Source organism: Sus scrofa, chromosome 13 (genome assembly GCF_000003025.6).
Source record: "Sus scrofa isolate TJ Tabasco breed Duroc chromosome 13, Sscrofa11.1, whole genome shotgun sequence".
Classification (NCBI taxonomy): Eukaryota; Metazoa; Chordata; class Mammalia; order Artiodactyla; family Suidae; genus Sus; species Sus scrofa.
In genome coordinates this window covers 5,354,361-5,378,622 of record NC_010455.5, presented here as the reverse complement: position 1 = coordinate 5,378,622, position 24,262 = coordinate 5,354,361, and the positions used below count along the sequence as shown (strand labels likewise).

Sequence of the window (24,262 nt, the reverse complement as noted above, 5' to 3'; positions counted from 1 at the left end):
TTCAGGATTGTTAAGAGAATTACATGAGTTAATACTTACAAAGCATTTAGAACAGCACTCTGTTCCTAAAGTATACTATAACATTATTTGTTTTTCTACAGTATGGAGATGGAGTGTTTGAAATCGCATGTGTGGGTCTAAGAAACTTTGTTGCTACATGGAAGATTTTGATGTATGCATCACTTTTTAAGAAAACAACCAAGAACTTCTGTGAAAAAATTAGAGGACTCTTTTATAACTCATTCTCACCTTTAGGAATGCTTTTAGCACTGTCCTTAGAATCATTTATAAAGCTCCTATGTATCTTAAAATAGAAGTGGGGGAAGACTCAAGCATTATGCGTTAAATAAGCAGGTTTGCAAGTTAAGCAGATATGGTATCTTAGACTAAATAGTGTCAAAGAGGAAAAAGATGCCTCACAGGGACTATCCTCTGGATGTGAATTTTTCACAGTGTTCCTTCCTTTATCCTCACCCCCACTCCCTACACTCAAGGCTTTGTCCCCCTTTTATGCACTCCCCATAGCACTTTCCACATTGTTCTGTATCTGTGGACTAACTAGAATCTCTGTAATTGATGGTCAAAAAGGAGTTAAGTTTTTGTGATCATCACAGTCATAGATCTGACACACAGTAGGATCTCAGGAATATTTGTCAAACCAAAACAGCCTCATAGAATTTTCATCACTTTTATTTCATGAACCAATAAACCATGTCAGTAATTTTATTAGTAGTGTTTTATATATAGTCTTATCTATAATATCTGACTTTATGTTTTCCAAATTACACTTAATTCTGAATTTTAATTTACCTAACAATGAGCTAATTACTTCTGCATTTTCCTTGAAGAAATCCTACTGATATTTCAAGCTGTCCTGTATTTTTCTTTGAGTATATGTATTAAACTTATATGTTTGTAAGCAGAACAATAGTCTTAGGAGGTACAAGCAACCCTGGAAATCTAAGAAATGCAATGCAAGACCTAAGTCTATGTCACTGTAATATTTCTATGCGCATTTAACTTTTTTCTTTTATAATCGAATATCTATTTCAGTGGAGCTAATAGTTTTTATTTTGTCTCAAATGTGTTATATTTGTGACCCACACCTTTTAACTATTAATTTGCTGTGTCTCCTTCTCACGTTTAAAAAAAATATAAAGAGGAGAAATGTCAATAGCTGCCACTATGTGTATGCTAGCAGTTGGTACCACCCCATGTTAGCTCACAAGGTCCCTGCTCAGCTGAGGTTCCAAAGTTCACATTTGGCATTGGAGACTCCGTTTGGGGCTATAAACATATAACGTGTAAAGAGTCAGCTGTGTGAAGGTCCAGAATCACCTGAATTTAGAGAGCGCTGCAAGTGTAGATAAGTGTTCAGCCATTCCAGAACGGGCCTCAGGGACTTGATTTGTCCACTCTTCTGCAGGAACACCAGCTCAGCCTGGCGCTCACACCCCTAGTGATGCGCCGGGCTCGTTGCTTAATGATGGACAGTCCCTCCAGCACAGTTTTACCATTTCGTCATAACTCCCAAAGAGGTGATTACACAGTGTAAAGCATTTTCCTAAACAGTGAACAGTTTCATAATATTGATAGAGATGAGCCAGATTAATTTGGTTTTTCTCTATGACCAATCCAGAGGTGACATTGGTTTATATCTGTTTAGTAGATACGGGAAATCTTGGTCAACAACTAATTAAAGAGGGACATCAAGGATACGATTTAGCCCTTAGCCTCCTGTGAAATCTTGTCTTATATCTGAGTGGGATCCATGGGTGCTACACTGGACGCTCAAGGGTTTGTGCATACCCAGAATTTCCAAGCCTCTTTTGGGGAGTAAATAGGTGGGGAGAACTTCCATTGGATTCATGAGACTCCCAGGGAAAGTTTTTGGCCCCCTAAAAGCCGAAAACCAGACTTAACTTTGCTCACCAGTTTTTAGGCAATGTGACTTAAAATCTAGTAGCGTTTATACAGCAAAGGAAGGAATATAAAATCCGTGAAAGAGTTACAGAGCCTAATTCTAGTATTTACTTTTAGAAAAAAAAATGAGTCGTTCTTTTTTTCACTCTGTGGCTTAAAGTTTTTCAAAATGCTTTATCTGGAATTTAATACAAATTTGGTATCTTTTTCTGTAATAAGTACAGATACTAGAAATTTCAATATCTATAGAGAAGAGAGGATTTAACCCCATAAGGGGCTTCAGAAAAAGAATAAGCAAGCATTTCCCCAAAGGGGAAAATTGGTAAGAGTGCTTAAGATTTAGAATCTTAGGAAACAGTTTTTGCTATAAAATCAAATAAGCTTTAGTGTTCCATTGCAGCTCAGCAGTAATGAACCTGGCTATTATCCATGAAGATGTTGTTTGACCCCTGGCCTCACTCAGTGGGTTAAGGATCTGGCGTGGCTTTGGCTATGGCGTAGGCTGGCAGCTGCAGCTCCGATTCAACCCCTAGCCCGGGAACTTCCATATGCTGTGGGTGCAGCCCTAAAAAGCAAAAAAAAAAAAAAAAAAAAAAAAAAAAATCAAATAAGACTTATTAGATTTAGATTTATCTAATGAAAAACTTGTGAAAATTCTATTTGGAGTAGCATAAGGTTTAATAATAGTGGGTATATTTTTAATAATCATCTTATAAGCAAGATACCAAGGGACTTTGAAGCTTGCTAAAAAATAAAACTGTAGTTGGGGATGTTTGCACAGTGCCTCTGAATTGATACGTATTACTGTTGCACCTTCTTTAGTCATGAAAGAAGACCCTATAGGCCCTCTGATTGGGAATACATATAGATCTCATAGAATCTTAACACTGTTAAAAGGGACCTTGGAGGTTGTCTGGTTCATTTTCCTTCATATTGCAGATGAACAAACATAAGCCTCTATGTGCAATTAATTTGAAATATTGCAAGCCTTTTGTAGTAATACACTTTTTAAACAAATATTTTCTAATGTAAGCTCTTTACCAGCATATTCAATTAATTTGAATAAGATAGTTTTAATATCATAAGAAAGATCTAGATGGATACTTATCCAAAAAGACAGAATAGAGAATCTGGTCAAAGATATTATCTAGGACTTATGTAAAAATTACTTTAATTATGTGGAAAAGCCATGTGAATGGTGAACCAACGTTTTCTTTAAAAATTATGAATTGGATATTTAAATCATTAAATAGATGTGCTTTGAAATGATCACATATTCACTTTTAGGAAATATAGTAAGAAAATTAAAACAGAATTGGGTGGGTTCTCTTTGTCCTTTTCTATTCCTTTGGGTCTGTGTACCAAGTTTTTATTTTTCGTACCATACAAAGGTTACTTTGTGTAGAGATGCCATTTTCAGACACTGGGATTGATCGGGATGGCAAGAGCTTTAACTCTGACAACTGGAGTTTTAGGTAAATTCTGGAAGTGATTAGTCTCTTCTCAACACAGTGAGGTTCTGAATATGCCCCAGTTGTTTCTCCCAAGAGACTAGCTTAGAAAGCAATAGAGGATCCAGAGGGAAAGATTTGAGGAACGTAAGCTAACATCACAAACAGAATATGACACTTAGAAATCCTGCCATTTGCTTTCTATATATTGAAGCCTGTTTCCCTTCCTCCCCTCCTTTACCCCCTGATACCAGATGGGGACCTACCTGCGAATTTTCAATAGATGCATTCCAGGTCACCATGATGCCTTTTAGAGCTTATTTGTAATATTCGATATCTTTTGGATTGAAAAAAAAAAAAAACCCATTTACTGAGAATCTCTCTTAAAATAGTATTTGAATGTAGAGTTGATTCCATTTGATCTGGAGTGAGTTTCTACTACAGGCATATAAAAACCTTCTGTGAAAACTCAGGCCATAGGCAGACAGGACCTGGAGGAAGGGGAAGGCCATCAGAGTGTGCGATGTTAACACTTTTCAAAAAATAAAGATGTAAGAGAATAGAGAGCCAGCAGTTTGACAGATTGTTCAGTAAATGCTCATTTTATTGAAAATTATAAAAAGGTGCTTAATGTCTCTGTGCCATTAATACAATACATAAAAAGGTTACTGTCAAGATTCGTGTTCCAGCCCTGAAAATTAACTGTGGGGCTTTATAAAGCATCACTCTGTGTCGACTGAGAAGTTAAAGGTTTCCTTATATACATTTTGCATGCAAGGACATTTATTTCAGAAAACAGTGATTTTAGACTTTATGCCAAAGATGTTAGCAGTGATGTGCTTTCATTTAAAACATAGACCTAACATGTACACATCACAGACAAGGTAGAACCATGAAACATCGCCTTACAGAATTAAACCTGTACGAGATGATTTCCCTTGCTGTCTTTAGAGTATTCCGATTCAAAACATACATTCCTTCCTACAGAAGACGATATTCAGATTCCTTAGTTGAAATTAATTAGCATTCAGAAACCAGATAGCATGTTTTTGGGTATTCATGAGATCTCTGTTTGAAAAAAAAATGTTTTTAACTTGTAGAAATGTGTTGCAACACACAGATGGGAAGAAAAAGAAAAAAAAAATCTCTTTAGCAAGCACTGTGTGTAAAAGGAATATTACATTTTGCACGCTCCTGATTGCTCTGTGTAAACAGTTTTTGACATCTGTCTTTATAGTTTTCGAGGAGAGGAAGACTTTGTTAAAAGAATCATTTTTATACAGCAGTCACCATTTCAGTCTTGCTTTACCTGTATTATGAAAGCAGATGGTCTGCATGTCTTTTGAATATTTATAACTATCAAAAACAATCTCTTGCTATTCACCCTTAGGCTTATGAGATGTCAGGACTGTTCGGGTTGAAAAAAATCATCTTGGGTGTTTACAGAAAGAGGATTACATTAAGCTGAAATGACTATACATTTTCCAGTTTAATATTTGTCCATCAGCTGTTTAATCGTATTTAGATAATTGTGTAAATAAGATGTTGTAGCTTTTGCCCTCTCTGCTGATGGAGCCTGAAAGCTTTAAACAGGGGGTGAACCTCCATTTTGTAGAGGCCCTTCTACCTCCTCCCACCTCAGTCACACTATCAGCAAGTCTTTAGGAAGTTTTGATCATGATATCACAGTCCTGTTTAAAAAAAAAAAAAAAAAATTGCGCAGGAAAAGCCTGTATGAAGAACACATGAAATGCCGGGGAGCTGCTGGCTTCCGGTACAGGCTGCTTAGTTTATTAGAGTATATTGTAATATGCAAATATGGTACATCACTCCAGTCACCCTTTAAAGACGACATGGCTTTCTCTCTCTCTCTTCCCCATGAGCCCGCAGCACTCAGAGGATATTTTGGAAAACTTTTGGTATAGTGGGGGTTAACTGTTTTTTGACTGGAAGCTGAGCAATCAGAGATAACAGATTTTGCTGTGGTTGGTTGATTTGGCAGAAAAGCATGAACAGTTTTGGTTTAAATGATTGAATAACCTGATTAGCATTGTTTGGGGGTGGGTTTTTTTGTTGTTGTTAAAGGCACAACAAAGCAATTTTAAGGGTAATCAGATGAGTGCCTTTCCTCAATTGAGGGACCTTTTTTCCAGGAGGCCTCCCCTCTCCTCACACCTCTTCCTCAGCTATGAGATGACCAAGGAGAAAAATAAAACTATCCTCCTTCAGTTTCTAAATGTGTTATAAATACCTACCTCTAGGGTATGTGCTCTTCTAACAGGGGTTTGAAAGAAAAGAATGTTTCGAAAAATTGTGTAACCTCCACCAGTTCCTTGTGGGTTCGGGTGTTTGTTTCTCCAGTGTAGAGACCTGCAGTATTTGAGAGCAGAGGTTCAGCGTGTTCTAGCCCTATCTAAGTCAGGCGTTAGAAAAATTCCACCCTTACCTTTTCACAATTAGAAAGGTTATAAATAATGTATTTGGCTGAAAAGGAAGCTCAGCCTGTGGCAGATGGTATCATTCTAGAGTACCGGGGTTTCTGTGAAGATGGCATTCTTTCAGATCGGAACTTCAGCAGACTCTCAGAAAGAGCGGAGCTCCTCCTAGGCTGCAGACATGTGCTTCACGGATCTTAGAAAAGCTTACAACTTGGCTCCTAGGAGGAGAGCACTGTGTCACACGGGGGTTAGGAGACCCACAGCCAATTTCTGCCGACTTCCAAATTGTATTTCCCGACACTGGCAGCTGGGGGCCTCTCCATTGATCTGTGTTACCGCGGAGCGTTTGAACTTGGGATTTAAAACGGAGTTTTATCAGCCTGCTTATTTTATTCCCTGAGCAAGCATGGATGCTTTACACAGACTGGCCACCGAACAGGAAGACATCCAATGCAAGTCGTCCCCTTTCCCCCAGCGCTTTGGAGAGCTCGTATAAATAGACACCCAGAGAGCTGGGATAACGTCAGCACCGAGCTCTGTGACTTCCGAGACATCTGTGTGGATGGAGCTTAAAAAACCTGGGAAAGGGATCTCTTGCAAATTAAAGAACAAAGGTTCTTCAGACTCTCTGAGTTCTATCTTGACAGCTAAAAGTGATGGATTTAAAAGATTCCCGTGACAATTAAGCTGCTCTTACCTTTGACCTTTAGGAAAACAAAGGGAGAGGAGGATTTTCTGGTAGCCTGAAGTAATGACTTATTTCAGTGACCTTTCATTGATCACCAGATCTGTGCCCAGCCCTGTGATGAATCCACGTCTTATCTATGGAGATAAGACCCAAGGCTTACTGCCTAGTAGGAAATAAATAGCATGCCAGAGCAGGGCTATGTACAGGGTATTTGAGTGGGCAGGAAAAAGCTTTGCAGGAGTGCCCCCTGAAATTATAGCCTAAAGGGAGAGCCATTGTTAGCCAGAGATGGGAGAAGGCTTGGATCTAACACCAGGTAGGACTGGTATCTAGCACCTGGGACCTACAAGCCAGCTTCCAAAGATACCACCAAATTGGAATATTGAAACAAATGGAAATACTCTTTTTCACTGGTGTTTTTCCTTGTTATCCCTTGACCTAACTTGTAATTTTATCATTTAATTTGTATACTATTTGTGTTTCATACAGAAATTTCTTTGACCTAAAATACATCATCTGAAAATTGTATCTAACACTCCTCTGTTATTTAAAAAATTGTCTTGGGAGTTCACTTCGTGGCTCAGTGGTTAATGAACCCGACTAAGATCCATGAAGATGTGGGTTCAATGCCTGGCCTCGCTCAGCAGTTTAAGGATCCGGTGTTGCTGTGAACTGTGGTGTAGGTCACAGACTGGGCTTGGATCCGGCATTGCTGTGGCTGTGGTACAGGCTGGCAGCTGCAGCTCTGATTCAACCCCTAGCCTGGGAACTTCCATATGCTGCAGGTTCAGCTCTAAAAAGCAAAAATAAATAAAGCATAGTCTTTCACTGACCTGAAACCTGATCATATAATAAAAGCCAGGGAGGAGGGAGAAGGGAGGTGGCGGGTGATCATAGAAGTTAACTTCCCTTAAGTCCATACTGGGAATGTTCCAGGCTCTGGGTTAATTGCATCACATTCATTATTTTAGATATTGTCTGCCAAGTGGAGATAGTATATCTCTTCAAGTTGTTATCTTTCTGGTGACTTGTCCATTGCTGGGGATATAGTAGGAGTTCTGTAGACATCTGCTGAATGAATAGAAAAAAAAGAAAACCCATATGAACGTATTTTCAGAACAACCTCATGAGGTGACTACTGCGGTCATTCTGGTTCAATATGGGGAATAGTCATAGTGGTTGATTAGTTTGAGCAAGGTCACACTACCAGTGTACAACACACCTTGGACTTGAATGCAGGTTTGGCTTATTCCACTTCATCAAATGAACGCCTTTGGTGTACATTTAATCCATGAGCATTTGGGCTGGAAGATAATACAGACCTCCAGACCTGCATGCACTCATAGCTGACTGCGTAATCTTTTTAGTTAGCAATCTTTTCAAACCAGTATCTCCTTTTGATTGACAGAAAAATCCCAAGCCTCTCTCTTTAAAAATGTGGATCTTTGTTACCTACCCCTGTTCACCCTCACACAGTAGGAAAATATTATCAATCTTGACTCTCTGTTCTTTGTTTTATCAAAACAGTAGGTGTTTTCTTTATGATTTTCCAAACTGAAGATACATGATTGAATATGATATTTCAAATACCATGTGCCCTGCAATATTCCAAAACCTCTCTTTCTCACCCTTGAAACTCATAGTCAGATGCCATGCCTAAGCCTTCAGTAGGGATTTTTACCAGATGGGGGAAAAAAAGTCTCATGTTGTGGCTATATGAGCAGTTTAGTTGTACAGATCACTGCATATTGTTCCAATAAAAATAGAGGTGACCCCAAGTTACCTGAATTATGAAATATTTTCCAGCCCCCTAAAAGCACAGAAAGAGAATCTAAAAAGTTGCTTTGGCATGCGTCATAACCTGTGGATTAGCCTTTTGATTTATGTCTTGCTTAGGCTAATATTTACATTAATCAGAGTTCCCTAAGCACATACCACTTGGCAGAGTAGAAAGCATCCAGAAAGTCACTTAAGGATAGAGCCTACCAATTTAGGGTTAAACAAGGGCAGGGAGAAGCTTTGATGCTCACACACATTTGGATATTATTTTCCACATATGGATAATAATGAACTACATAGCACTATTACATATAGGCTCAAGTTTTATAAAAATATTTTAGATGTTTTTCCCCCACACATTATTTTTCATCCTAATTCCCCACCCCCCTTCCGCAATATATTTTCCACTGTTGGTCTACTGAATCATATTAAATTGAAATGATCTGTTTACATGTCTCTTCCTACTAGATGGTAAACTTCTTGTGGGCAGAGGCTGTGTCTTACCTTTATATTCCTAGTACCAGCCAGCCACATAGTAGGTGGGGCAAAGAACAAATCTCATATATTGAACTATCAGCAAAGTCAGGTAGCCTAGATGCTTGTCAAAAACGTCAGCAAAATTTAGATATTTCATACAGTTCTGAAAATTAAGACATAAACTGCATCTAAAATTTATGTGCGCTATTATATTAACCTTTAAGAATCTTCAGCATGTCTAAGTTGAAGAGTAATAATTTTTTTTAAATTGGACCAAAGTGGGAGAACACGGGTTCTCGGCCATTTGCAGAACCATCATGATCCATCAGCCACCTCAGTAGTTTTATTAGCGTCTGACTTTATTGATCCATCGTTATAAAAGAGTAAGTGTGATTGAAGCTGACAGATTGTTAACTGGATCAGGTAATCTTCTGGCTCTGGTTTTGGCAACCTTGCTAAGTATCTTTTTGTACCCTGGATTGAGGGACACTCTTAGTCTGGATTAATGGCAGAGCATCATTAAGAACGTCTTAAAAAGAGAAATAAAATGTGAAAATGACTATCAGGTAGGAAGTGTCAAAAAAAAATATCACAGTGTCTCTTAGGGAAGATAGCCATGTTTTATTATCAATAATGCAACTCAGGCTCGTCCTTCACTGGAAGGTCTTCCAAGATCCCCAAGATTTACATATTATGGGAATGGGTGCATGTTCTAGAATTACCACGGATAATGGGTGTCAGGAGAACCAATGATAACCAAAGGGCTTTACATTAGAGGTAGTTTAAAGATAATGTTGTAAAAATACTTTTGTCCCCAAACTGGCTTTTCTGGTTGTTCATTGCCTCCCAGACAGTACTGCCTTCTGTAAATGATTTCACCACAGACCAACTGAAGTCTGAAATGTTAGTTCTCATGTCTCTACAAACAGGGGCAGAGGACGGATTGGTACTGCAGTCTAAGTATTCCTTGTCGTAGGAATTATTTAGGAAATTAATTAGAAAATTAATTTAGCTGCTACTAGAGAATATGAGTGTTGTAGTTAAAAATAACCATGAACAAGTCACTAAACTACCAGAACCAAAGTTTGCTGGGAAGAAAACACTTTTCTCCGCTGAAAATGAGTTTAAAAAAAAAAAAAAAACAAAACTAGTAGTACATCAACATCGTTCTTTCTTCATGTTTCCATGTTAAACAGTCGACTGTTTTCCAGGCTTTCACTAGGATCTGGATAAAGACAAGTGACAAAATAGGTCATTTTCTTTGGTATCCTTGAGAAATTAGTTACTGTGAAATGCATATATTTAAAATGTTTATGGTTAGTTTAAAATTCAAAATCCAAGCTTTACTGTATATGATGCTAGCAATAAGAATACAGCATTTTTTTTTTTCTTCCAATAGAGGATCTTTTTTCTTCCTAAATGTGGTCTGTCAGCCTTGGGACAATGTTAATTTATGTCCAGTTGAAACCCAAATAATATGAGTGGAAAGTGCAAGGGGTGTTTCCTAAACTTTAATGTGCCTGCAAATCCCTGGGGATCAGATTAAAATGCAGGTGCTGAATGACCAGGTCTGGGGTAAGGGCCAATATTCTGCATTTTTAGTAAGCCTCCTGATAATGCTGATATTGCTGGTCCCTGGGTCATCCTGGAAGTTACAAGGATGGTGAGTCTAGTCACTAAACCACAAAGTGGCATTTATTTATGAATTGCAATCAGAAAGTCATCTTCAAGTATTTGAATATACTGGGATCGGCAGCAGTTTGGAATAGATGACAGTGATGGAGATCCCACACATATTCAAGCAAAGTCTGGGTGTGATAGCTTTATACTCTTGTATACTCAGTGGACTGTTGCTTTCTACTTAAATAAACATTTGATAATGTACTTAATGAATTTGAAGAAGTTAAAGCTTTAGGCTAAAGTGTGAAACAAAAATGTAGTGGTACTCCATTGCTGTAAAAAATGCGTAGTTTCTGGAGTTCCCTGGTGCCTCAGTGTGTTAAGGACCTGGCATTGTCACTGCTGTGACTTGGGTTTGCTCCCTGGTGCAGAATGTCCCCATGCCATGGGTGTGGCCAAAAGCAAACAAACAAACAGAAAATCCAGTTTCCGCAATTGGAAACCTGTCTGTGTTCTAGCTGGTGCCACTGTGTATTACAACTGTTCCCCCCTCTTCTCTTCATACAGAGTATGATTTCTTCCATTGTGAACAGTACTTACTATGCAAATGTCTCAGCGGCAAAATGTCAAGAATTTGGAAGGTGGTACAAACATTTCAAGAAGACAAAAGACATGATGGGTAAGCAGAAAGCCGTCGCAGCAGTGGCTACATACCATTACGTGTCATTTGGGGGTTTATCCAAGTCACATCTAAAGCCAGGTCTTGTGATTGCCCAATTAGAGATCAATTTAGAATGTTTCTTTGAGGGTGGGGAGTGGGTCTGAGTATAATGAGATAATTAAATTCAATAAATGTTTGTGTTTAAATCAGCCCAACTGACTTGGTTGTCAGACATGCAGGAGATGGAGGAGAGAGGGGGGAGCTGTCATTTTTCAACATCTCAGTGAAGACCTAACCAGGCCTTGAATAACTAATATCAGCTATGGTTTCTCTCAGAGATAAATCATGCCTTCACGTTTTAGGTGTTTTGTTTGAGAGAAAGGGAACGTGCCTGTTTTTATATTCAATTTTTAAGGCAATTGAATTTTGTATATATAATCTCCACAGTTGAGAACAAGTGATTTTTAGAGCTGTAATTTCCAGCCCCCCTAGATAGGCACTTTGGTGGGCAACTGCTTTGCCATCTACACCCAAAGAACCATTACATCTTTTTCAAACTTTCAGTGCCAACATAGCCTCTTATCTTAGTATGTAACTTCAGGTCAATATTTGTTACACAGGAAATACATTAAAATTATCTGCAGCGTGAAATGACAGATAAAAGTTGTGTGTTGTACCTGAGGATTTGGCTTGTGACATTTTCTCCCTGTTGAGTTTGTTAGTGTTGGTGAAAGCAAACATGGTGATTAAAGTTAATGTTTTAATTTCTATTAAGGTTTTTCTTCACATACTTGTACTTTCCAAATGGAAGGTTTTAAAATAATATAGGAATGGGATATTTAATATGCATAGCATTATGTCCTGCTTTAAATCTACCTCTGTTTCCTTCCATTACAGTCATTTAATAAAACAACAATAATAATTTCCCCTTAAGATTTGAAGAGGCAAGAGAACCTGAATTTTGAGCATGTTTTAGCTTTTAATATTTGAAGCAAAACCATCCATCTACCAAAACAGATTCTTTGCCTTTTATAGCTTAGAGCTGTAATGAAGACAATGCATCATTTTTGGAATAATTGCTTGAATTACTATTCCCTGAGAATGGCCCACTTGGGCTGATATCACTGGTAGAAATGGAAGGTTTCTTCCCCAACTCTTAGCTATATTTTGCATATATCAGTGATGATAGCAGTACAATAAGTTCCTCTAACTATGAAGCCTGAATATTTAAAAAGAGAAATGATGATTAAAATCAACTTACAGTCCATACATGGGAAGCCTGGTGTACTATTTGAAAAGACTCACCTATTTTCTGTCCTCAGCCTTTCTGGTCCAGAGCATCATACCAGTCTCCTCTTTGTAGCAGCAAAGCATTTGACACACTTACTGCTCACTCTCCTCTTTGTAGCAGCAAAGCATTTGACACACTTACTGCTCACTCCCAGCCAGTTCATATGAAGGATCTAGCCAAGGGCGATCCTTTCATCCTGGGTGGGTGGAAATAAATTGCAAAATCCTGACAGTATCACCATTGTACTAGAACGACTCCCCACCCCTTCCTCGAAAGATTGTCATTAGCATCTGGTGTAACTGTAGCTTCTTCAGGAAGCCTTTGGTTCTTAGCAATTCTGAGCATACTGACTTGGAATGCAACAAATCATTTGCTACATTCTAAGAAATATTTGCAGATATACCTGCCCGCTAACATGATAGTTAGAAGTAAATGAAAAAAGACATCTAAGATCCTCAGTGCAGTGTTTAGTATTCAGTCAGTTATTATTACTTATCATCCTGACCACTTTTATTATTTATTATATTGATTACTTTTTATATTCATGGCTAGGGTAGAACTGAACGTAAATGACATTAATGTCTTCTTTTTTCTTTCAAACCTTTTGCCTAGAATAGTAACAGTTAATATGTATTATGAGAAAATACTTGGACATTTCTTTTTTCTTCAGTTGCACATGATCTTTTCTTAGCTCTGCTCACTCATTCTAGTTGCCATAAGCAGATAGTGTTCTTCCAGAAGCTATTTTAAAATAAACATTGCTTTGGAGTTCCCTGATGGTCTCGCGGGTTAAGGAACTGGCATTGTCACTGCAGCAGCTTGGGTCACTGCTGTGTTGCGGGTTTGATTCTTGGCCCAGGAACTTCCACAGGCCATGGATGCAGTCAAAAATAAAAATAAACATTAATTTATCAGCCTCCATGGGGTAATAAGTAAGAGTGAATAATAGTTTGACCCTCAAACTTGTCCCATTAAAATTTGAAAATAATTGATTTCAGGCCTTAGATCTAAAACACATTATAATGTTAAATCAAAGAGCATCACCTCCCTTTCAAAGTTTATGCCATTGTGCAGAAGTCTAAAGTAAAAACCCAGCCCGCTGAGTTCCATATAGAAATGTTCTTAGTTTCTCTGGCCTGTCCATGAGCCAGCCATCTTTGCTTAGGAAATGATGGGAGCACCTTATCAAGGCATCATTGTTGGTTTAACATGATTTTACTTTCTGTCCACTTCAGTTGAGATGGATAGTCTTTCCGAACTATCCCAGCAAGGTGCCAACCACGTCAACTTTGGCCAGCAGCCGGTCCCAGGGAACACAGTGGAGCAGCCTCCATCCCCCGCGCAGCTCTCCCACGGCAGCCAACCCTCTGTCCGGACCCCTCTTCCGAACCTGCACCCTGGGCTCGTGTCAACGCCCATCAGTCCTCAATTGGTCAACCAGCAGCTGGTGATGGCCCAGCTGCTGAACCAGCAGTATGCAGTGAACAGACTTCTAGCCCAGCAGTCCTTAAACCAACAATACTTGAACCACCCTCCCCCTGTCAGTAGATCTATGAATAAGCCTTTGGAGCAACAGGTTTCCACCAACACAGAGGTGTCTTCCGAAATCTACCAGTGGGTACGTGATGAACTGAAACGGGCAGGAATCTCCCAGGCAGTATTTGCACGTGTGGCTTTTAACAGAACTCAGGTCAGTTTTGTTCTATTTGTAAACAGTTCCTCTCTCTCTTTTTCTCTTCCTTCTTTAATCCCATCGATACTTGTGTTTATTCTTTTACTCTGTGCTAACATTTCTCCTCCTCCCTATGTGCTTGTTTTGTCTGTTCCCGGGGGTGCCTACATTTGATCACTAAGCTCCTTATCATAACCTCTTCTACCATGTGCAGAGAAGGCTGTGTACAGAGTGATCCTGATTCAGGAGCCTTAAAAGAATAAATATCAAAAATATTTCAAACTGATATTACCTCTGCTTTTACGTAATGGAATCTGAGCAGACTGAGAAAAGCTCTCAGGACTGGTCGAGGGCATTGGTAGGGCACTGGGCTCCTGGCCTTCTATCCACCTACCTTTCCTAGACCAGGGATCAGCAGGCATTTTCTGTAATAGGCCAGACAGTAAATATTTTAGACTTTGAGGCCCATAAGCAACCATAGACATGTCCTCCTGGGCAAATTCCTGTGAAGATATTATCAGCAAGGAAGATATTTATTTAGCAAGATGGGAAGAAAGGGTGATACATATAAGAAGACCTGAGATAAAGATATTGGAAAAGCCCTAAACAAATTGATTCTATCAAACTGTGAATGAGAAGATTTTTTTTTCTTCTTTTAAAAAAATTTTTTTTTAATATTTTGAGAGGATTTTTTTAAAACAACTTTTTCTTGAAAACTAGTATGATATGTATGGTATTTATTTTTGGCCCAGGCACGCATGCGCGCGCGTGCACCTGCACGTGCGTGCACCCGCGCACACATACAAATGTGTAACTTTGATTAGAATGAGGACATTGTCCTTTTAACTTTCTTGTTTTGCCACTGTACTTTCTTTTGTCATTTTTTTTTCCTAGCCTGACTCATACTTTCCTTTCATATTTAAGTTATTTTGTTTATTGCACGATTATGAGAATAAAATCCTGGTACAAAAATATCTAGTATTAATTCCTTGCTGGCAGAGTTTCCATACCTAGAGAATCCCAGCTGTGACTTATTTTTGGCTTGCCTTAACTGGATTGAAAGTTAGAAGGCCTTACAAAGCCTTTAACTCAGTGTTTGTTTTTAGTTTCTTTAACCATTTTTTTGTGCACCATTTGTCTGTTTTTTAAGAGTGGTTGTAAAGTACCTCTCAGGTTTAAATTGTGTTGGTTTTTCCTAGTTCTTTATTTTGACAGCTTAAAAATGTGTTCATTATTAGCTGGTAAATTTAATATGATGCCTAATGGAAGGGTCATCATTTAAAAAAATAAAATAAAATAAAATGAATGAATGAATGAATGAATGAATGAATCAGGTCAGTCCTGTCTCTGGCAGCAGCCTTTATTTTGGCAAATGGCTGTACCTACCAGTAGTTCTCAGTACTGGGCAAAAGCAGGTCTCTGTCTAGAAGTTCAGCAAGATGCTCGTTGAACTGAATTGAAAGCCCACACAAGACAGCATTGACATGGACGCAGATGACTTACAGATTCACCAGTAAGCATTTTGAAAATTGAGCAAATTGTTACTTCTTAAAGCACCGAGGAAAGGGTTTTATATGGTGAAGAAAGTCCAGCCAAAGGAGAAAAGTGCGCGGTCACCACCCACTGGTGCAGTTTTTCTTTTCTGGGGCCGTAATGTCCCAAGCATTAGTCTCAGGAGTGACCATTTGTTCTTCCTGGGTTTTCACATTGACAAATTCCACAGATATTCATAGGCTCTGTTACTGGGGAAAAGGCAGAGTCTTCTCTCTTTTTATACACTATTAATCTCTTCGAAGAGATAGTTATCTTTGTGGTTAACATCGAAAACAGTGACTTAATGTTTTCAAGGGACTCTGGAGCCCAGGGTGATAGAGGGCTTTGGTTTTAAACCTTTATGTTGGTAATTGGTAGTCAGTCAAAGGGGATGTTGGGCCATGTTTGAAGCTGTCTGATTTCAATGAGAGTCATTTTCTTTGTGTACTTTAAGTGTTCACTTATTGGAAATTCACCTTAGAACATGCAAGCATGCATGTCTTTTTGGTGGTCATACTGAAACAGCACGCACGCGCACATGCACAGCTGCATTTATTTTAATGATTATACATTCATATGCGTGCATGTCGTGTGTTTATTTCAAAGTGTATGCATTTCAATAAAAGCAGGTGCAGCGCGAGAGTGTATGGTGTGAGGGTGGAGGACGAAAATACACATGCTAATGCATATGTATAGAGCAGGAGCTCTGCGGAGTGAAACCGCACAGCACACATTTGTGTGCACTTATTACAGTGTGCAGTTCCAGCTCCAGGTTAAAGAAATTAATGCAAAATATGTACATAGAAATGCAAAGTTCTAAGATATGATCAGATCAAGATACTGGCATCCTATAAACAGTACGTTAAAACATTCATATAACAACGCTGTTGTGAGTTGAGAATATTTTAGCCATTGACATCTCTGTATAACTCTAGAATCCTGGATTTCATGTTTGAACTCTTAATTGGAGAATTGTCTCATCATCTTAATTGCGCCTCCTAAATTAAAACATACCCCTCTCTTAAGACTTTCATGCATCACTATTAAAAAAGAAAAAAATCTACCTTTTCTGAAAATTTGTGATGAAATTTATATAATCACTTGTTTTAAGGACTTTTTCCCCTTCTGAATTGATGGGCAAATGTTCTTTCATTGCTGAAGGTACTAGCTTTTAGCATCTATCATTCACTCAGCTATGCCTACTTGATGTCTTTTTAATGGAAACCTATAGCTAAAATAAATTGTGGAAGCTTCTAGATTTATACTTTTCAGTTCACTTTTCTGTATTATTGCCACTTAAAGGTTGTGATAGAAGAAAATGTATTCTTTAGTGCCTTTAAAGGAAAAAAAAAAAAAAGAGCAAAACCTGGAGTTTAACTCTGATCCCATCCTGTGGCTTTTCCCCTTTTTCCTTCCCCCCTCCTCTTGTCTTTGGCACACTTTATTTTCCAGTAAAATAAAGAATGAAGATGGATTATTCAAAACTGATAACAGTAATGGACCATCATGTAATGTTTTATTGAATTTGAGTTCTGTAAATTACGTGGTGGAGAGAAAGTATAACAGAAATTGCTGCTGTGTTCCTATAATTCTTCACAGTGTAATTTAAGAAAAGTCCACTCTCCATATCACTATTGAATAAAAGGTAAAAAGGTGCCCCAAGTGACAGCTCTCTTTTTGGCCTCCCAACGACAGAGAGAAATGTGTCTGCTTATAACTTCCTTGGCTTGAGTCCAAGGTGGTAGGTGGAGTTTGAACGTCATCTTTCACCTGGACATGTGATTAAAAATTCACCAAACAACAGAGACAGGTAGCCTTGAAGAATATTCTACATGTTTTATTTTTAGGGGGAGGTTTCATCAATTCATATTTTCCTTCTGAGGGCTTTGAAGTTCCATGAAGCTGATAAAATCTATTTGAATCAGTGATTATGTTCAAAGAGGAGACAAACAGGAGGCCAGAGAGGCTTTTTGTTCAGATTGGCAGTCTCTTTTGCTTATCTGCTATTTTAAAGAATTTATAATTAGCTTTTGGAAGTACTGATAATATTTATTGAAGGTTTTTCTTTCTTTTACAAGTACTAATGAATTTTACTTGTAAACTCTTTCTGGAATGTAAAAAAGGTTTAGGAATTCATCAGCAGGTTCTCTTTAACTGAAAAAACGAGAGTTCTCACAGCTGCTATGGAACGACAATGCAGAATACTTGGACGTTTTCATGTTTAGAGTGCATATTGAGTGATTTGAAGATGTGAAGTACAAGGAAAAGTAGGTTCTCATTGCCAACAAAATTGATGTCCGTGAGGTGCTGGTAACTTACTACCTGACATACAAATTCTTGAGTTCTTTTCAGAAACAAAAATGACTAATGATTTTGTTTAATTATGTTCAAACACATTTATTGAGCACGTATGGGGCACAGTATTGACACATTTTAGTCCTGGTGTTTCAGCAATAACAAGTATGGTACATGATAACCTTGAGATATTATTTTTTAGCATGAAAAAGAGTTTTTAGTAAGAAATGCCTCTTACTCTCCACCATGGGGGAGTACTACAAATGACCTTGACCTAACTCGGCAAGTCCTAACTGTATTTCATCTGTGGGAAGTGGAAAACAAGGACCACATACATCTTGAATCCATAAATGCAGCTACTCAGGTAACAACAACCTGACAGGACCAAAACATGCTTCCCCATATCCAGATTCCAATGGCAGTCATTTTGCATCCAGAATTTTCTCAAGTGACATCATTTTTTTTAAAGTAATGAACACATTCTAATCAAAACATTTTCTAATAATATTTTCAAGCAATTCCACCAGGGGGCACTCCCCTCATTGAAAGCCTGGGCCAAAAAAAGAAAAAAAAAAAAAGAAAAAAAAAAACCCCAAGGTTTGTAAAGCACCTGAGACTGTCTACACTGGCTGCTTTAGGGCTCTCTGAGTGTCCCAGGAGTTCATATACCACTCTAGACCCTCAGCATATCCCCGGCAGAAAAGATACACTTGCTCTAGTTAGAACAATTAAGTGGAAATAAAATACTTTGCCCTGAAAACATTTCATAGGCTCAAATGGGAGATCCTGCCAACATCAAAATACAAGTAGAGAAATTTCTAAATTCTCTCCCAAGGGACCTGCTATCTTTTACTTGAAGCTGTACAGGAATGACTCGGTTTCATATTAGCAAGGCTTGATATCATCTTGTATTTTTCCATGTGTTGACTTTCTCACTGTAGTTCTCTGCTATCTCAGGAAACATTTCTAATGGAAAGAAATGACATTTTGTTATTTGAGGTTTCTGAATGTCTGATTTCAAACTTCCCAAATATAATCACATCCTAAATGTTTATAGGATCTCCTTTGACATAAAAATTTTTTTTTTTAAATTGAAGTATAGTTGATTTACAATGTTGTGTTAGTTTCAGGTGTACAGCACAGTGATTCATATATATGTGTGTGTGTGTGTGTTCTTGTTCAGATTTTTTTCCCTTATAGGTTATTACAAAATATTGAGTATAGTTCCCTGTGCTATATAGTAGGTCCTTGTTGGTTATCTATTTCATATATAGGAGGCATATATAATGATCCCAAACTCCTAATTCCCCCCCAACTCTCCCCTTTGATCACCATTTTTGTTTTCTATGTCCGTGGGTCCATTTCTGTTTTATAAATAAGTTCATTTTCATCATTTTTTGGATTCCACATATAAGTGACATATGATATTCGTCCTTGGTGTGCTTAGTATGATAATCTCTAGGTTCATCCATGTTGCTACAAAAGTTTTTTTTTAATTACTTAAATCTTACAAAATGTTACATACCTTTTCACTGAAGGCTCACGTTGAGTAAATTAATAATTACCGTTAGAATTTTCCGATGGGTAGCGTGTCTTGTTCTTAAGTTTCTGTCACCTATTTGTAATTTTTCCTCCTATGGTCTGAATAGGCTTAATCCATTTATTAAATATTTATCAAACTTATATGGCAGACATTGTGCTTGGATGACAAAAAAGAATATTAGATTATTCTAATTTATAATAGTGTATTTATGTTTACTGTGTGTTTCTGTCTCTTAATAGTTAGTATATTGCTTTGCCAAGCACATCTTTTAACACCTTTTAATATTTTTATCTCCACTTTGTGGGGAAGAGTGGAGGGCAGGGGCTTTTTTTTTTTACACCTATTTTCAGACATTGTTTTTGAGACCTGTATTTTTTCAGTTTCAACGTGACACATCAAAAACACAGTCAATCTAATTAGTTGGCCTTGTGCACGTTAAATAGCTGGGTGATTGACTGCTTGTTGGACTGAATTTTAGTTAAATTGACTGGATGTTTTGCTCTTGTATAAACACAGTTGCAGCATTACTTGTCAGTATTATGAATGAAAGGACACGTACCCTTCATTCCTCAGTCACATTTCTTCGGGTGAAACTGGCTTCCCTTCTGTAGACCAAGTGAACAAATAAAATGTCTTCTTAAGCCCCTTGAGACTATTGGAGAGTCTTTTTTAATAGCAGCCTATAGATCATTTTTAAAGTGGACAATAGAAAAACCTATTATCTGTACCTAACTCTTATATTGGGGCAGTGGGCTACATTATCCCCGAGAAATTGGGAACAAAACTAAGTTTGCACTTCTAGGAAACCAAAGAAAAACCCCAGTGTTATAATCTTGGCGCCTGGTTGTTTTAACATGGCACTTTACCTCCCTTCCCCAAATGTACACCGTAGCCTTTTCTACAGAGTTATTAGAAAGTGAAATTTGCAAATTATATAGAGATCCTGACAACATTTTCTTCTGAACTATGTTATGATACACTGAAATGTAGAAAGCAAATGTGTCTTGGCATTCTAGGCATTACTTTGTGTACAAAATTGAAGCTCTAAGGGCTGCTCGGCCCTTTTCAAATGGACGGAAAATCTTTCTAATCCTTGTATTTCATAGAATCCTTTAAACAAAATTGTAGAAAACCATTCATTTTTTAAAAACATTCTTCCAAAAATTAAAGAGGTAGTTGACAGTGCTGTGTTATTCGGGGAGAAACACCGTAAAGGAATTACCTAATGGTTTGTAGATTTCTTCTATCACTAATGGCAACGTTTCTTCCTCAAGACATTTGATTATTATGGAATTTGATGATATTCTGTTTCTTGTCATGCTACAATGGATTTTTACAATGTGGAAAAGGTGTTGTGTCACATTTAAAGGGTGGTTTCTGAAGTTCAGAATTTTAACCTGTTACTCAGAGGTATCATATAGCAAAATTGTATTTAGAATCACTGGGGTAGTCTGTATTAAGTGGCAAATAGAAGGAAATCACTTGTCATTTACTGCAGTAATTTGAAAACTAAAGGAGAAGTTAAAATATTGCCTGTGAAAATATAACATAAATCTTAGATGATGCATTAGTGATTTTCTTTTTCCTAATATGGTACAATTCATTTTCTCGTATTCTCTTTGCAAATCCTACTTCTCTCAAAATGGCTTTGTATCTTTACATATTGGGCTGTTGGCATTCCACTGCCTTTGTCTAGGCAGCTTGAGAACTATACAGTTCAATGCTGTTGTATTATGAGCATTTCATTTATTCTTAAACTTCCCTCAATCCTCCCTCTGTGAAAGATTTCATGGCAAGTTAAGCTACTCAAAGGAAGGAGACCAATTAGGCAGTTTCAGTTTATGTTATATGTAAAGCAGATGCTTAATAAAATTAAGAATACAATTGAGGCTCTCTTCTCTACCACTTCAATTGTAACTAATATATTCCTATGTAGAATTAATGCTTCTGACTGTTCATTTTCTGAACAGCGTGGAGAAGAAAAGGGAAGGATCACTGAGGGCCAGGCCGAACCCCGGAGCAAGCTCACCCTGTGCCTTTCATTCCCTGCAGGGCTTGCTCTCAGAAATCCTCCGAAAGGAAGAGGACCCCAAGACAGCATCCCAGTCTTTGCTGGTAAACCTTCGGGCTATGCAGAATTTCTTGCAGTTACCGGAAGCTGAAAGAGATCGAATTTACCAGGACGAAAGGGAAAGGAGCTTGAATGCAGCATCCGCTATGGGTCCTGCCCCCCTGATAAGCACACCGCCCAGCCGCCCTCCCCAGGTGAAGTCTCCTTTTTCTCCTCACCCCTCTTCTTTTTGCTTTGGTTAAAAAAAAAAAAAAAAAGTCTAAGGAAGAATCTCAAGGAATTAGATAGATGGGTAGGGTTTTTTTTATAAGATTTTTATTTTTTCCATTATAGTTGATTTACAGTGTTCTGTCAATTTCTAGGGTACAGCAAAGTGACCCAGTCATTCATATCTGTGTGTGTGTGTGTGTGTGTATATATATATTCTTTTTCTCACATTATCCTCCATCACGTTCCATCACAAGTGAATAGTAATTCATAGAGTTGCTTGAGGAGAATTTGGTCCCAACTCACTAATTCCGATATAAAAACAAGAAGCTACTAATTAGATAGAGGGGGAAATTGCTTTGTGTTGCTTCATTTTGGGGATTCTTGGGGGGTGAAAAATAGTCTTTAAATGGAATATTTGTCTCTACTACTGTTATTTGTCTCTACTAATGTTAAACTCAATAGGCAAAAAAAAAAGTAACAAAGTCAGTTTTATTCCTATGAGTTTTAGAACCACCATTGAATCGTAAATAGATAAAAATAAGTAATTCCATTTGTATTTATGCTTTCCAATAGGAACTGCAGCTGGTACCAATTACACATCATCTCGTTTGTAATCTTTCATAATTAAGTTTAATACAATCCTTGAAGGCAGCTTTAAATGGGGCTGATAAGGAATTCCAACCATATTCCCAGAAATGGGCACATTTTCTATTTTACAAATGTATGCACTTTTCAGAAAGGACAAATTTTACCTTCCAGGTAATTTTGTGTATGTGCATCTATACTTCTTTTTTTTTAAATCACATTTAAAAGGTAGTCTCATAACTATTATAAGAATTTGAGAAGTTCATTTTCAATACAAACTATTAGATAAAATTTTGAGAGTAGATTACACTTAAAATCCACAAGCAGATATTTTCCTATACATTTAATTTGTGGCCTGTGCACCTCTTAAAAATAAGATCGGCTAAAACTGGCTGAAAGTGAATCCAGAGGCACAGTGGATTAAGAATCTGACTACAGTGGCATGGGTTCAATCCCCAGCCTGGTGCTGTGGGTTAAAGGATCCGGCATTGCCACAGCTGTAGTGTAAGTCAGAGTTGTGGCTTAGATTCAGTCCCTGGCCTGGGAACTTCTACATGCTATGGGTGCAGCCATAAAAAAAGAAAAAAAAGTGAATATGGATTATACAAAGTATTAATGTAACATAATGTCATAATGAAATATCTTAATTTCATCAATAGTAAAAAATAACCATCCATTTTCAAGTATAGAAATAGAGAAAGAGCTCATTCAACACTAAAAATGAAACTGCCAGAGACAGACACTCTGTAAATAAGGACTAGGCATAATATAGAGCCACTCCTTGAGGGTCTTAAGCTGCCTATTGTCATGTTCTGAAATGATATATTTTCTTTTAGAAACACCGCGAAAGTCCATTTTTTCCATTTTATTCAATGAAAATCAATTTGGTCTTGATGTCTGTAGAAGCAGACAGTAAGGAATGCATTGCTGTAATTGTAAGAAAGTCAAGTTTCTCTAGCAGAAGAGAACCATATCACATAGAGATGTAGGCATATGTCTCCACCTGCCTACACACATGCATGAATTGAATTTGATCTTTCAAGCCTTTTATAAAATATTTCTTACAAAAAGAATGAGGAACTCTACTTAACACATATGACTTTCGTAAGAGTAAACAAAGAGTACTGTATTTTGGTCCTGATTGAACACTTGGTTTATGGTATCTAGAGTTAATGCATGTACCATCTTAGTTGATTTTGCTGTTCCAAATGCCACTGCAATGTCTCTGGGCAGAGTTATTTTACTTATCACTTTGCAATACTAACAAGAGGATAGCTTACTTCAGACCAGTGTGAACTTAAGCACTGGGCAGCTTTTTCTTTTTACAGTCTATCCAAATATTTGCCGTAATAGTTTCTTACTATAGCTTTGATTTTCTAATTTTCTGGGGTTTCAGTGCTTTTATGTGTTCTCCACATGTGATTCTGCTGTCCTTATTCAAGTTTTTTTCTTTAGCCGGGAATTACAGTAATTCTTAAGTGATATCTGTTTTGTATACTGTTAAGATACTCTTAGGTTGCTTTCCTATATGTATGCCTAAAGACTATAAATTGGGACAGAAAATATACTTTGTTTTGGCCTGAATTACAGATTTAGCTGGTTGAGCTACCCTCAGCTGTATATGTTTATTCTCAACCGGGGATACATAGGCATTGTTGAATCTGCAAAGCACCTAGATAGTGTAGATTCTTTTTTTGTTTTGTTTTTGTTTTTGCTTTTTAAGGCCACACCCGTGGCATATGGAGGTTCCCAGGCTAGGGGTCTAATTGGAGCTACAGCTGCCAGCCACAGCCACAGCCACAGCCATAGCAACACAGGATCCAAGCTGCGTCTGCGACCTACACCGCAGCTCGTGGCAATGCTGGATCCTTAACACATTGAGCGAGGCCAGGGATTGAAACCGCAACCTCGTGGTTCCTAGTCAGATTCATTTCTGCTGTGCCACGATGGGAACTGTAGATTCTTAGCAAAGCTCTTTGAAAGAAGATAAATTTCTATTAACACAATATTATTGGCCATCTAACC

The 24,262-nt window shown here is 37.8% G+C and overlaps 1 protein-coding gene across 1 annotated transcript in view; it reads left to right on the top strand.

The window, feature by feature from the left end:
* SATB1 (SATB homeobox 1) overlaps window positions 1–24,262 on the top strand; it is a 94,702-nt gene that overhangs the window by 32,064 nt on the left and 38,376 nt on the right. Inside the window, 3 exon segments of the mRNA XM_003358325.5 lie at window positions 10,944–11,055; window positions 13,564–14,018; window positions 21,424–21,636. Coding sequence (XP_003358373.2) covers window positions 10,944–11,055; window positions 13,564–14,018; window positions 21,424–21,636 — 780 coding nt within the window.